The 13,863-nt window shown below is 38.6% G+C and overlaps 1 protein-coding gene across 1 annotated transcript in view; it reads right to left on the bottom strand.

Annotated features, from left to right (window-relative positions):
• The window catches only part of LOC108671788 (longitudinals lacking protein, isoforms H/M/V), a 39,983-nt gene that overhangs the window by 3,746 nt on the left and 22,374 nt on the right, over positions 1 to 13,863 (bottom strand). The window contains exons 8-11 of the mRNA XM_018159365.2: positions 1,868 to 2,136; positions 758 to 1,115; positions 368 to 466; positions 116 to 234 (exon numbers count right to left, since the gene is read on the bottom strand). Of these exons, the coding sequence (XP_018014854.1) occupies positions 116 to 234; positions 368 to 466; positions 758 to 1,115; positions 1,868 to 2,136 (845 nt within the window). The remainder of the gene's footprint in view (positions 1 to 115; positions 235 to 367; positions 467 to 757; positions 1,116 to 1,867; positions 2,137 to 13,863) is intronic.

Here is a 13,863-nt window from a genome sequence, read left to right as displayed (position 1 = left end):
GATAGATGATGGACCCAAGATTTATTTTTTTAAAATAGAAACAACATTGACGGGAATCAGCAAAAAATAAAGCTGAAACTAATGCAAATTAACGGTCATAATACAGGAACCTGACCTCCGACACGCTTTGGATGAGCGGACCGGGTCCCAGAAGGTCCATCGAGGTATGAAGCTGTCGCGACGCCAGAGGCTCCTCACTCACAGCTCGGGGCAAACGTGAGGGAGGTCCTGAAACTGACCACAGACAAGACAGAACTATTAAGTGTTTTTACAATATTACTTAGGAGAGAAACTTGAGACATTGTTCTGCCACAACTATAAAAAATATAATAAATTCGTTGTTTTACAAACAATTTAATGATGTCACCTGAGAGAGAAGAAACGTCGTCTGAAGGCGTGAGGCGGATGAGTGGAGTCTGGTAGGTAGTTTCTTTCCTCTGATATAAACCACTAATTTCTTCTTTAACTGGAACAAACAGTAGGGTATTATAAGAGTGCATGCCAAAAAATATAAATTTTAATTGACAACTTCGGTTCTTCATGGAATGATGGGAAACGGAAATAATATAGATCTTTCCTGATTGAAGATGAGGAAAGCTCAAAGTTGAAGTATAAATATTTGTTTTAAGTTAATTTTCAAACGACAGACCAGGGTGGGACTTGATTATTTTCCGGATATTTCCTTGCAAACAAAGCGAACGTACAGTGAAATTAACTATAAACAACATGAGACTCTCGTCTAAAAAAAGCTACACACCCGAACGACCTTGCAGAACTCCTTCTAGAGCAGGCTTGGGCTGAATGGGCCGAAGATTAACGGGGCCCGTGCCAAGAGACAGCTCGCTACCTAGAGTAGACCCACGACTTTGTTGCTGTTGTTGTGGTTGTTTGAGGAAAACTTGCATCACTTGTAGATGCTGGCTACTCGAAGTAGTAGGATTGTGAATGTATCCAGTTGAAGAGCCAGGTGATCCGATGGAGCCGACAGAACGGCTCATCATAGGATGCTGTCCGTACTGATGCACCACAGACCGAGACTCGCTAAATTCAGGCTGGGATACTTGTTTGGGGAGCGGCCCAGTCTCTCTTGGGGATGACAGTACCATTGCCGGTACCTGAGATTAGATAACAAAAATGTGTATGGAAATTAACGGTGCTCTCTGAACACTAAGCCCAGTCCAACAACAGGAATGAAATATTAAGAAAAGTGAGTTAAATTAAAAGTTACAAGGACTAAGTGATTTATATTATGTATTAGTAAAGTTCTAGCAGAATTGCGAGAGTCAAAACGTTTACGAATAAACAATATAATGAAGCAAGAGAGTACAATAATCCAATAGATGTTGCAAGAGGATGACGTAGCGACACCCAGCTAATTAGCTCTGCATCTTTCAATCAATCTCACATAAAATGTTGACAAAAATATCCACCGGAAAAGTGGCGGAAGGTCTCAAAAGGCCAGTGCGCTGAGGCAGGTAAGAAAGATGGCGCAATAGCATTTCTGATAGTTAGATAACAATAACAGAAAAAAAAAATACTCGTACAAGAAGTTCTATGCACGATACGTTGGCCGTCCGCACACGATAGAAAGAGAGAAGGGCAAGAGAACCAACCTGCATAACAAACCCCCAACCGCAACTGAGCCCAGCAGTTTAAATTCCAGGAGTTCTTTGGCGGGGCACTCATGATAAATTCGGGAGCTCGAGAATGCAAAACTAGAAAGTTTCGTTGAGTGTTACACCAGAGAAAATGCAAGAGAAAACGAATTTGCTATCCCCATTTTGCTATCCCCATTGCATTGCATTAGCTATCCCCATTTTATACAAAATTTAGAGTTGAAAACAGTGAGGACACATTAGGAGCAAACCTGTAGCAGTGAAGAGCTGGTGCCGTGGATTGGAATTTCAGCATCGGTAAAGGCAGATACTGATGAGACTACGGTCTCCACACTCACACTGGAATCGTATGAGCTGGAGATGGCAGAGACCGATAAGTTGCCTTGGGCACTGTATTCCGATGCAGAGTCGTCGTCGGCCGCTTCTTCTTTGCTAACACGCTTGCCCACGGAGCCGAGACTGGAACTACCATCCCTGATAATGCCAGGTTGGCGCTGAAGAACAGCACGGCGGTTGCGTCCTGTTGTATTTAGAGTTCATAGTTTCAAAAAAAAGCAGCAAGTTTGTTCAATCGCAGTAAAAAATCTGCAAGTTTGCAGAAAGCGAATTGGAAAGCAATAGTTGTGAAATGCACCCAAGATTTTATCTATGAGTACACCTTACGTTACAATAATCGTAACAAGGGCAAATGAAGCGCAGCTGCATTTTATTTTATTGTTTATTGTAACTTCATTACGATAGAGATACGTCGCACAACCAAAGTATAGAACAGATGCACGTTTTGTGCAATGTCCCTAAAATTAAAATACCGTTAGTCTGCACAACACAACATATTTGTGTCACTAGTTTTCTAGTCTAAATTCCTATCTAAAATCATTACAATAAATAAAAATATTATTTCAGAAACATTTTTTCTGAGCACCAAATTCAGTAAGTTTTTTTCTTCTGTCACATAAAGGAACAAAGCCACAAAAATTCTGACAAGTTGACACGTAATCGGGAGCGTGTCTCGTACTTCGTATCTGAAAAAAGTGAGAACGAACCCAGAATACTTCGATGGAACGGGTTAAGAAGAACTCTAACTTTACTGTTATAAATTCCCCGAAGTAAATAATTTCACCCTTGCACAACTTGCAGTGATGTAGTACAAGGGTTGTAATTACGATAAGAATATGTTTCCTAAGTGCATCATTAAAGCTTATTTAAAAATGATGATGGCCGAGTCAGAAAATTCCCAAGGACAAAACGCCTAGCTTAAAGGAAGACTTAAAATGAAGAATGAAGAAAGTATTGATATGATAACTTGAGATAACGATAACTTATACTTCAAAGGAATTTCAATTGAAGTCTAAAATCAGTACTACATCGTAAAAATGGAAATATTAACCCAAATGATTTTTGAAGCTAGAACGGATATGTGCATGAATAACTTTCTTACACTCTGACAGGAACCAAGTAAGTCAAATAAATTACAAGAAAATTCCATAAGAAAATTTTAGTTGCCAATTTGAATAATATAACAAGTCTCTATTAAAATAATTGATAAACCGAGACAAACATAAACCGTTTTTGTCACATAAAATTAGAATAATTTAACTACATCTTCGGGAATCCGATGGCCTTTTGGAGGGGATTGAGAAAGTTGAATCTAAAATCAAGTTCTTACAATCGGACGTAACCTTTCCCGTGCTTCGAACATAAGAACCCGCAGAATGCTACTAGATAAGAAAGTGCTAATGATGCAGGATAAATAATAGAAGAGCCAGTGCAAGCAAATGCGGCCAATTCGCACGAGATTCAAATAGCTGGGAATTGAATCCGATGAAAGTCCTAAGTGCAAGACCGTACTTGCCACTTGATAAAACAAAATTCTTGAAATGGATAACCGGGTACCTATTCATATATAATTAGGTACGAACAATTTTCGCTGGAGATGATTGAAGAAACAGTATACTGAGGCAAACAGCAGTTTGTTGCTTTCAAAACATGAAGGTATATTTAAATCACAATAAAATCGCATATTATACTCACGGATGATCATCAATAACTTTCTTCCGTTACGTAAAATTAATAATTGCAGTTACAAAATTACAATAAAATTTCGGTTCAAGAAACATGGCTCACGAAAGGAAAGTGAACGCTTGAAATATAGCAATTGTGATGCTTAAATATAAATTCGAAGCTACTTCTTAGACAAGAGAAAGTAACACTAGCAAGAATCTATTCCATTCGACGGACAAGAATTCCTGTGAGGAAAAAAGAAAACAAACACAGCCAACTAATTTAACAAGAACCAACAATGACACAGCTGCCTAACTGAACGCACCTTATGTCACAATATTGCACTAACACGGACATAAACATTAAGCTAAGGTACATGGACGCCACAATACTGGTCTGGACTAAACGTCTACGCGCAAGTCTCCTAGAGCTGAAGAGCATTTACACTTATAACAAGTCAGTATACAAAGTTCGTAGACAGGGAGCCTGCACACATAAAACTTAAACCAACGCTAACAGCATCTAGAGTATATTCAAGATTAAACGGAAGTCAGAGTAGCTAGTTCAGTTTTTAAAGCTGCCATAATTTAGAGAACTATGTAGAGAGATCATAATTTAGAGAACTTTCAACATAAATTTCTCGAACTATGCAAACAACATATCTACAGAGAAATTATAGAGTCCAGAGCTTATTCAATGCGCAACAGATTTAAGCAACCCTAACGCTTAATGGAATAAATGCCGTAGTCACTAAAAAAACAATAATAAAAAACTTATATAAATGAACTGAAAAAGCTTGCTTAACAAGAAGCATCCAAGTTTTCAAAAAAGGATTCAAAGTTTTAGCACTCGACTGAGACATCGTTCAAAACATTTGTGAAAGGTCACAGTGATTCACTGAATTGCTTCGGTAACAAGAATATCGTCGGCAAGGAAAGAATGTAGCTGAACTATTCCATAAAAAAAAATTAACTGTGTTGACTTCTAAGCATAGAGCCTAATTTTAAGAAAAAATTGCGCCAATTGACGCTAAAAACAGGCAGATATAAATAGAGAAAGAATAAAAAAATGGACTTTCTTACAGACGAGACTTGCACTGGCATAGTTAATGCATAGACAATTAAATACCTAATTTGTGTTTAAATTGCGGTGAACTTAGCTATAAGCAACTGTTTAAACATCTTATTAAATATTAGTGCACACTACAACGATGTTTAATACTTCTCAATAAACATGAAAATAATACCTCTGTAAATCACTATGTATCTCCTACAATACTGCGTGGTCATGCATCATGAAAATATGGTTGATATATTCGTTTAGGGCACTAACGAATATAAGTGACTAGAAACATAGCACAATCATTGTGATTGAAATGGCACGAACCATTCGGACGATCATTTTACAAGGACATTAACGTGTTAGTGCCGAATGCCATTCTGTGCCTTACTCGTTGACCAATATACAGCTCCTTAACCTAAGGTAGAATAAGATATTATAGATAATTTTTCTAAGAGAATTGATCCTTACTGATGATACAAGGGCTTCAACATATTTTCTTTTTCCAAAAATAATCCGTACAAAAATTACGTTTTAGACGTAAAGCTTGGCATGACAGAAAAATTATTTAATACCGTTGAAGCCACTAAACGAAGGGTTGCTTTACTATGCGCTATGCTGCCAGTTGGAGCGGTTGGTGCAAGCCTCAAGCAAGGCTTCTAACGTTGAGTTAGCCTCTTCTACTTCGCGCGTGCCTTCAGCAAGTTGCCTTTCTGCTGCACAAGAGTCAATGAGCTCTTGCTTGACGAGAGAGTTTGACGCTGGCAGTAATTGCCCAGAGGCAGAAGTGCCATCGCCACCGAAACCGACGAAATTACTTCCGTTGCCGAAAAAAACAGGACCGAATCCAGCAGCTTGGGTAAAGCTTGCTTGTTGCTGACTGCAGTTCATAAGTTGGTTTGAACCGAGGTCGCCGCTAGTTGATCCGTACACACCGCCGTCCGACTCGCTGAAAGACGATCCCGAACCAAACATTGGACCTATTAAAGACGATGGTGAAGGTACGTCTCTATTCGTATCTTCACTGCCGGGCTCATGAGATATGCCAAAGCCAGCAGCATTAGTGGCGCCTCCAACTAAGCACGAGGCCGAGCTATTGGAACTCCCACCGAGGCCGTGAATGGGCGTGCAGTCGCTTGAGACACTTGCGGCGACGTTATCGCAGCTGTCGCTCCCTGTAGAGCTATCAAAAAATTTGGACTGAAAATTGTGAAAAGCTGCATTCTGTGCATCGGCTGGTAATTTGATTCCTGCGGATGACATGCCTCGACATAAGAGATTTGTACCCGAGTTTCCAAAAGTGCCAAAATTATTGTTGCTATTGTTGGTGTTTCCGAAGAATATGGACGAATTGGTATTGAAATTGGGCGGTAGTCTGTTATGATTAATAGTATTGCTATTATTTAATTGATGCGAGGAGAGTGGCTGAGAAAGTCCACCTATAATATTGTTACCAGATGACGCATCTTTTGATCTACGACCTCTGAAAGTATTGTGGACTTTGTACCCCAATCTCCTGTAGTATACCCAGAGCGTCCTCCCATTAACGCCGAACGTGCGGCCTGCTTGCGTGAAGCCCATTTTGCCAGCGCGTACGGCTTCGATAGCCATTAGCATGTTGGGGCTCATACACCGAAACTGCTGGTGCCACGAGTGAGGCGACAGTAGAAACGAGGGAGCGTGAGGTCCCAAAGGTGCGAGTAACGAAGGTAATGAGATGTTGTTCAGGGGCCCGTTGGGAGAGACGGGGGTGTTATTGCCGCTATTGGCAGGGGAGCATCCGTTAGTCGAGTTGTGTGAAGTTAGTGGGAAACAAGAAGTCATGGCTGCAGTGTGATCAGGCACTCGAGGACGTTTAAAGCCAGCACCTGCAGAACTGTTGGGGCACAATGGTGCTGGAGTTACCGTAGTATTATTGTTGTTAAGCATCATCATCATGGCAGCTGTGTGGTTAAGATCTGCAGTAGTAGACGCCTCTTCAATACACTGCATTTTGGAGCTGTTTAGCAGGTTAGAAAGCAACTCTTTTGACTCTAGAGAGCTCGAAGATCCTGCATTGATTCGCGGGCTTTTACAAACATTTTCAACATCGAAATTGAATTCTTTGGTCTCCATAGGGTCGTCAGTATCTTCAACTTTGCACACAGGATGCTGACTGAGTCTGCTCTTGATTTCTAATTTGGTTTTAGCTTCCGAAAGCTTCACACTACAACCTTGATTTGTCGAAATATTAACAATCGTCAACGAGTTAGAAGTGCTCGCTAATTTTTTCAGAGCTTCTGCAATCAAACTGCTGGTTTTCGATTCAGATGTCGTTGGTGTGATGTTGATGACTTGGTTCGTATCATTAAGCATATTTTTAGAGCGTTCATACGCATCCGCGTTACAGCTAGGTTTCAATTTCTCACTATTTTCTCTTCGTTGGAATTCAGCAACCTTCGAAGGCGTCGCTGCACGAGTGGAATGGCGGCTCTGACTTGCAGGAGCTTTAGTGTCCGAACTGAAAGATTTACCGTCAACATCAGAGTTGATAACAGTATTTTCGAAGCTGGCTGCCGATGTTGAACACGTATTAGGTCCATCGTTGCCATCAACTGATGCGGCATTTGCAACATGGTCTCGTAGATCATTTTGATTTACATCAGCAATATTTTTACCTTGAATTGTACTCTCACAAGAATTGGAAAAAATTTCCGAGTCAGTTTCATTCACAGTTATTTGTTTATCAGAAGAAACTAACGAGTTTCCATCAGCTTCGCTTGCAAGAGGTACTCCATTTACCAAATTCTCGCGACTCTGAGATAAACTTTGTTTATAATTATCTACAGAGGTATTTTTGTGACACAAAGTGGGCTTGACAGCTTCATCAGAAGTAGAAAAAAGTTCAGTGGTTGCAGAAGTTCTTCGGAGAGACACAGAGGATGAATCATCGACACGTATCATCCCAGAAGCGCCTGTGATGCCTGATGTAGAAGATGAAGAAGGAGGAGAAGTCGCAACAAACGTGGATGAAGTGAAGTGACAAGTGGTGGAGGTGATGGAAGGGGATGCTGGTGCCAGGGTGAAGGACCTGCACTCATCCACTCCGCCTGTGAGGGTGAGAAAAGAGTGAAGTGAGGCCTCACCCGAGCACCAACATCCCTGCCTTCAGACTCTCCGCATGCGTGATATGTTTTAACGTCACGGCAAGTGGTAATATTAAGCTAACAATCTGAAGAAATTAGATGTAATATGGAGCTTTTTATCAAAGGCAACCATTTTAGTTATAGGCAATGAAAATGGTCAAGTGACGTCTGCTTGGAGCAAGAAGTTCACGTAGTACTTTGAAAGACAACATATCGATTCACACAAACATTGGTTGTGTATTATAAACGTCTTCAGCAAGGAAAAATTATGAATGTAAGGGTACAGTGTCCACAAAATTTTACTTGACAATAATTTGCACGCGGATTGGCCTTCAAAGATTCAGAAACGAATTGCATCGGTGTCAAAAGACTGGATAATGGACAAAATTATTGTAAAAATCTCGGTAATGGATGACATTGGTGACAACAACTCAGAAATGAACAAGATAAGCGTGAAAAAGATTCATATTAGATGCAGCTACATAATCAAACGTCATCTGGCGGGAATGACGATGTAATAGGGTCGACGTTTCGCACGAGAAAATAAAAGTCTAGTAAATTGGTGAACGTCATCCCGCTCTCAGACGAGAAATACTACGCCCCATGCAACTCAGAGTAACATGCTTAGTCACTATTCCACACTACATCATGCTCTACTCACCACACGGAATAAATAACGAATTCGAAATAAAAGAATCAAAGTTCGTCAACAGGGAAAAGCATAATATTTAGACTATAAACTTCGAAAACAATTATTGAATTCGAGTCAGCTTCGATCGAAACATAATTAAAGCTGATACTTGAGTCATTCACAAAGTGATACAATAAAAAACGCAAGGGAACAACGTCAACGCCAGCCAGCGCTATACATTCAGGCTTCACATAGTGGGTGAAATGTTCACTGAACTAGCGAGCCAGCCCATGAAGTAACTAACAAATGTGTTTACTATAAGGAAACAAGTCGCCTACATTCTATTCCCAGTGAAAATTTACAGACGCGGCAGCTTCTGATTTCGACTACCAGAAGCAGGGGCGACTCTAAATTTTGTTAGGGTTACAGCAAAAATTTTCAAAATGAGTTCTGAAGTGCATTTCAGAGACAAGTCAAGCACGGCTGTGTCGATCAAGTCAAATTATATTTTACACTTATTAGTATTTTAAAACAACAGACGAGAGTAAAGCTTGATAATTGCACCAGGTTTTTAATACAGTTCAATAATGTATTAAGAATGTGAAAACATATCTACCAGTATAATTCAAACATTTATATCGCAAGCATCACATGAAAGTATACGAACACCTGTTAAGACTGAAATTAAGTTCTCGGTCACCGTCTACGACGAGTGAATTCGTTAAACTCGTCTCGGACGTATACAGATGTACATTTATACGAGACCATACATGAAGCGTTTCTTTGCCACCATCTAAATATGATAAAAGTTCAAAATTAGTATAGGTAACATAAATAATAAAACCTCACGATAGCAGATCCATCCAACACGAAGCCCATCAAAATACTCAAGTGGAGACTGTTTTCGCAGACGCTTTGAATTCAAACTGATGTGTCGCCATGGAGATTTCAACTACAGCCATGAGTTATCATTCAAGTTTGAAGCGGTCATTGAGAGAATCGATGCTCCAAACATTCATTTTTGCTTGAAAATTCGAGGCCAACATGAACGCATTCATAAGATCAGTCTAAAGGAAAATAATCGCACAATTAATAAGATTCCACCCGCACAGGATCAATCTCATATCATTTGATCAAAAATTGCCATGAACAGACTCAGCTTCAAAATAATACACGTTCTCTTGCACCCAAAGGATAAAACAGAATATGAACGTTGATAGAATTAATAAGATGCATACAACAAGGTAAATAATAAAACAAGAATTGCCAAAGTTTATTATGCACCATAAAAATAAGCAGGAATTACACTGGTGAGTGAGCGACATGTTCTGCATAATAGAATGTGAAGCAGGTCAATGTCTGAACAAAGATACGTGCAAGTGAACAACGCAACCAGCATTGCTAAGCGGAACACAAAATAAGATGAGAACGCAGCGTACAATAACAACCTTATCTTTAGAGCAAATAAATGGCTAAAAAAACAATGCCAATAAAAGTGAACTATCCAGTTCACGTAACAGGAAGACTAATGATATAGGTTATTTTCCTCAAATCAAATGTTTTAACAACTCACACATAAGTCTTATTTTTCGTTTAACTAGCAAATTGTCGCAGAAACTGCACGCCATTTAGGTTCATTTAGTCATAGAAATGAAAATATAATCGAAGAACGGAGAATAATGAAACCCAAATGTATTATTTGGCATAAAAATTGCACACAATATTCAGCTAACCATAATGAATATAAACAATCTCCATAGATAGTTAGAATACGCAAGCAAAATAGAACGAACGAAATCACTAGTGAAGAAAATTTGTTGCATTCATTTTGTCTAATGAAGATCGCTAGATCGCTAGATTCATTTTGTCTAGTCCAAATGAAGATCGCTAGATCGCCGGCAGAAACGGCGCTAGAATAGATCATGTAGTGACTATAAGAAAAATTCATAAACAAGTAATAGAAAACTTGAGATGAGACGGACCTCAAACAACAGATATTTCGTTTCATCAACGCCTCAACGCAGGATTGGAAGAACAAAGAGGTCATGTTAACCAGACCTGAAAGTTTACACTATCGTGTGGAATTATGGTGTGGGCTGGCTTAAGCGACAGGGCACCTGAAAAACAGAATGTCTGGTATTGCTATAAATGGGAAGAATCTCCCCATCGCAACCACCGGCCGTTGTGTGGGAAGGAAGACGCAATATATTAGTTATACGCAGTGCAAACACACCGGGACTGCTAGTCAACACTCTATAAACGAGCCTTCCAACTCTCAAGGCATTACAAGTTCCATTCTTCCATTTTAATCAAACGTCGAAGAGTAATTTCCGGGGTTTAAATTCAATTTGACACGAGAACTACTAGATATCAACACCAAGGGTTTATAAATGCATTTAAATCTAATCGAATTACTGAGCCAACAAATTTATTTCATTGAGACTAGGCAATGAATAAATATAGAACTAGAACATAAGTCAGGAATTTTGAAAAATTAAAACAAATCGTTTAATAATTAAATCAATCAATCAATACCTGCAACAGAACTTTTGTAAAAAAAACATGCATTGTATTCACGAAGACTGGCGAGACGCTAGCAGTGGGTTGCTGTGAGGCTCGAGGCAACTCATCTGTACTAGTGTGATACGGGAATAATTGCTTATTTTTGTCTTCTTGCTCAATTGAAATAAACTCGAGTGACTGAGCTGAGGCACCCGTGATACTAAGATTGTTTCACACTCTGAATGACATACTCGCTACAGGCCAATCCATAAACTATAATATAAAAATAAAGGAAAGTAACAAATACCCCTACAGGCCAATCCATAAACTATAATATAAAAATAAAGGAAAGTAACAAATACCCAATTAAATACCCAGTTTAAATGCAGGAAATATGCGTTGAGATGAAACACGAAGCGTTCATGTCTGCTATTGATGACTTTCAATGCCAATGTATTGGAATTTCGTGGTCCCTCACAACTGTTACATTTGTAATTAAAGTAATTACCGTTACCTCATTTTCAACGAAGTTTATCAGGTTATTATATGTTCCCGTATGAAATGTGTATTTCGTTGAAAGAAGCATATAGCGAAATCAACAATTCAATGTTACGGTTGTGATCTTCAATGAAAATGCCAATAGTTCAAGGAGAACCAAAATTTTGCATGCGACAAAAAATCGGCGTCAGAAAAAATATTGCTAAAAGAATTTTAGTGTTCGAATTGGTACCACAATCACTCGTATCTTCGGTTAAAAATAACTAATTCAATGCGCGATTGACAGCATAGTTTTCAATTTACAGAAAAATACTAAGTACGTTGAATCTAACTAGCCAATTATATACTAAACTTTGGGATCATTTACGAAGATCACTTGGAATCATAAACAAGATTGAAAACCTAATAAATTTAATCGATACTATAGTCTACAACATGCTAAAAACAAGCTAAAATCTAAATCGGAACTGAAGAAGGCACCAAATGAAGCTAGCACAAAGCAAGAAATGTTGAGTAAATCTCACTTAACTCTATGTCTTTTACCAATTATGGCTCCAGTTATGAGTAAACTGAATGATAACTGAATTATCTCATGATAATGCTGAACTTCTTAGAACTAAGGACACTAAATACCAACGAAATACAACTTGGTAGAAAGGATTCAGTTGCTGTTCAACCAAATTCAACTCTAGCGCACTAATCAGGTAACAAATTTGCGCCTAAAACTAGTGTGTAATTTTTTTCTGTTATCCATACATAGTCCACGAGATTTTAATTAAGTAAGCCTAATAAGGAACCAAGGGCAATTTTGGCTAGCAAGAACCCACGCGGATATCAATAACTTGCCAATCTAAGAACATCATTCCAACATTCACCTATCTGCTCAACTAGAATTATCAGACACAAAATCTCACCTCATTTATAACTTATATATTTGGAGAATGCATATCTGGCATATCTTGAAATCTCGACAAAAAACAATACATTCAAGAAACACATGCGAATGCGAATTGGGGCGGATTTCAAATTTCGGCTTCAAATGATCGGTAGAAAGTAAGTGTCGAAAGATCACAAGCCGAATAAAAAATAAATTATTGCCACTAAAATATGATCGTACATACATAACTTTGATGAACGTTAAATCAATTTCTAATTTTGTTAAACACTTTTTAATGCGATCATTTCAACTCTCATTCCCTAATTTTAAACGGTTCATGCCGTTGTTAAAGAACCATAAATGCGGCAGTGACTTGATGTCGAGCAATTTCATTTTATTCCCTCGAATTCTATATTTGGCCAGATTCTTCTAGGATTTATTACATATTTAAAAATACGATATTTATTAAGCAATGAATGCACTGTTAGACGCCTCTCACAAAGTTATTAACAAAGTCCGTATTTTTTTTCTTGCTTTGTACGGTCAAATCAACGGGAAACAAAAATTTTTCTGTCCAGTTAGGACATAACATGCTAATCACCCATAAAACCGTCTATTGTTACTACCTACCCAGCAACAGCAACTTTGAAGTCATGGTTTGCGGTATTGGTCCCATCAACATAATCAGGCTACTTAGCTAAACATGAGGAAATTAATCCAAGACGGAAAGGCAAAACAAAACAAAAACATATCTAACGGTAAAATAACCGCGTCGTCGAAATTAATGATTTTGTATGCGCTATAGAAGTGTTAGTAGCAGAATGTCATCAAGGTATTGGGTTGTACAATTAAGAAGACTTAGTAGCCTGCAGCAAGGTTAATACCTCCTTCCTTATTTCACTACCAAAATACACAACAGAAAATGCAACAAGCAATTTACTGACAGAAGCCATAAAAAGAAGCGAACACAACATGTCGGTTAACGCAAGAAGAGCGAGCAGACGAGTCCAGCACTCAAACTATGAGCTCAAGTGGTGAGAAGGAAGCTCCACCTATGATTAAGAACTAAATGGTTGTGTTATAGCACCCGAATAACGCTACCCTATACGGTGTCTCGAGTAGACTTACGGAGTTTGAGCATTTGTTATAAGCTGACTTGAGAGACGTAGCACCATAGAACTCAAATACAAATAGGTGTTGTAAATAATTACAATAAGTATAACAATATTTCAACTACAACAAAAACTAATAATCTCTTGAACTAACTACAATAAATAACGGTAATCTCAACCAACTGTGACTCGTACTCGCAAAATCTCCTATTGGGTAACGTTTGAACTGAGAGATAAAGCCAAGTACAAACTTTTCTACGTAAGTAACCTATTGAGAAGGCTGTTCAAAGCCGAATTTGGTGTCCAAGCAGTGATGCCACTGTTAGGTTCTTCATGAACTATACAAACAAGGCAACCGCTGAAAAACATAAGAAAAAAGTTCCTGGTGAGGATGAGATTCCCTAGAACCTGAAAATGTGAGCAAAGTACAGGTCACTTATAA

Source organism: Hyalella azteca, unplaced genomic scaffold (genome assembly GCF_000764305.2).
Source record: "Hyalella azteca isolate HAZT.00-mixed unplaced genomic scaffold, Hazt_2.0.2 contig13563, whole genome shotgun sequence".
NCBI classification, from domain to species: domain Eukaryota; kingdom Metazoa; phylum Arthropoda; class Malacostraca; order Amphipoda; family Hyalellidae; genus Hyalella; species Hyalella azteca.
Note: the sequence above shows the minus strand (reverse complement) of the source record. Positions and strands in the feature narration are given on the sequence as shown.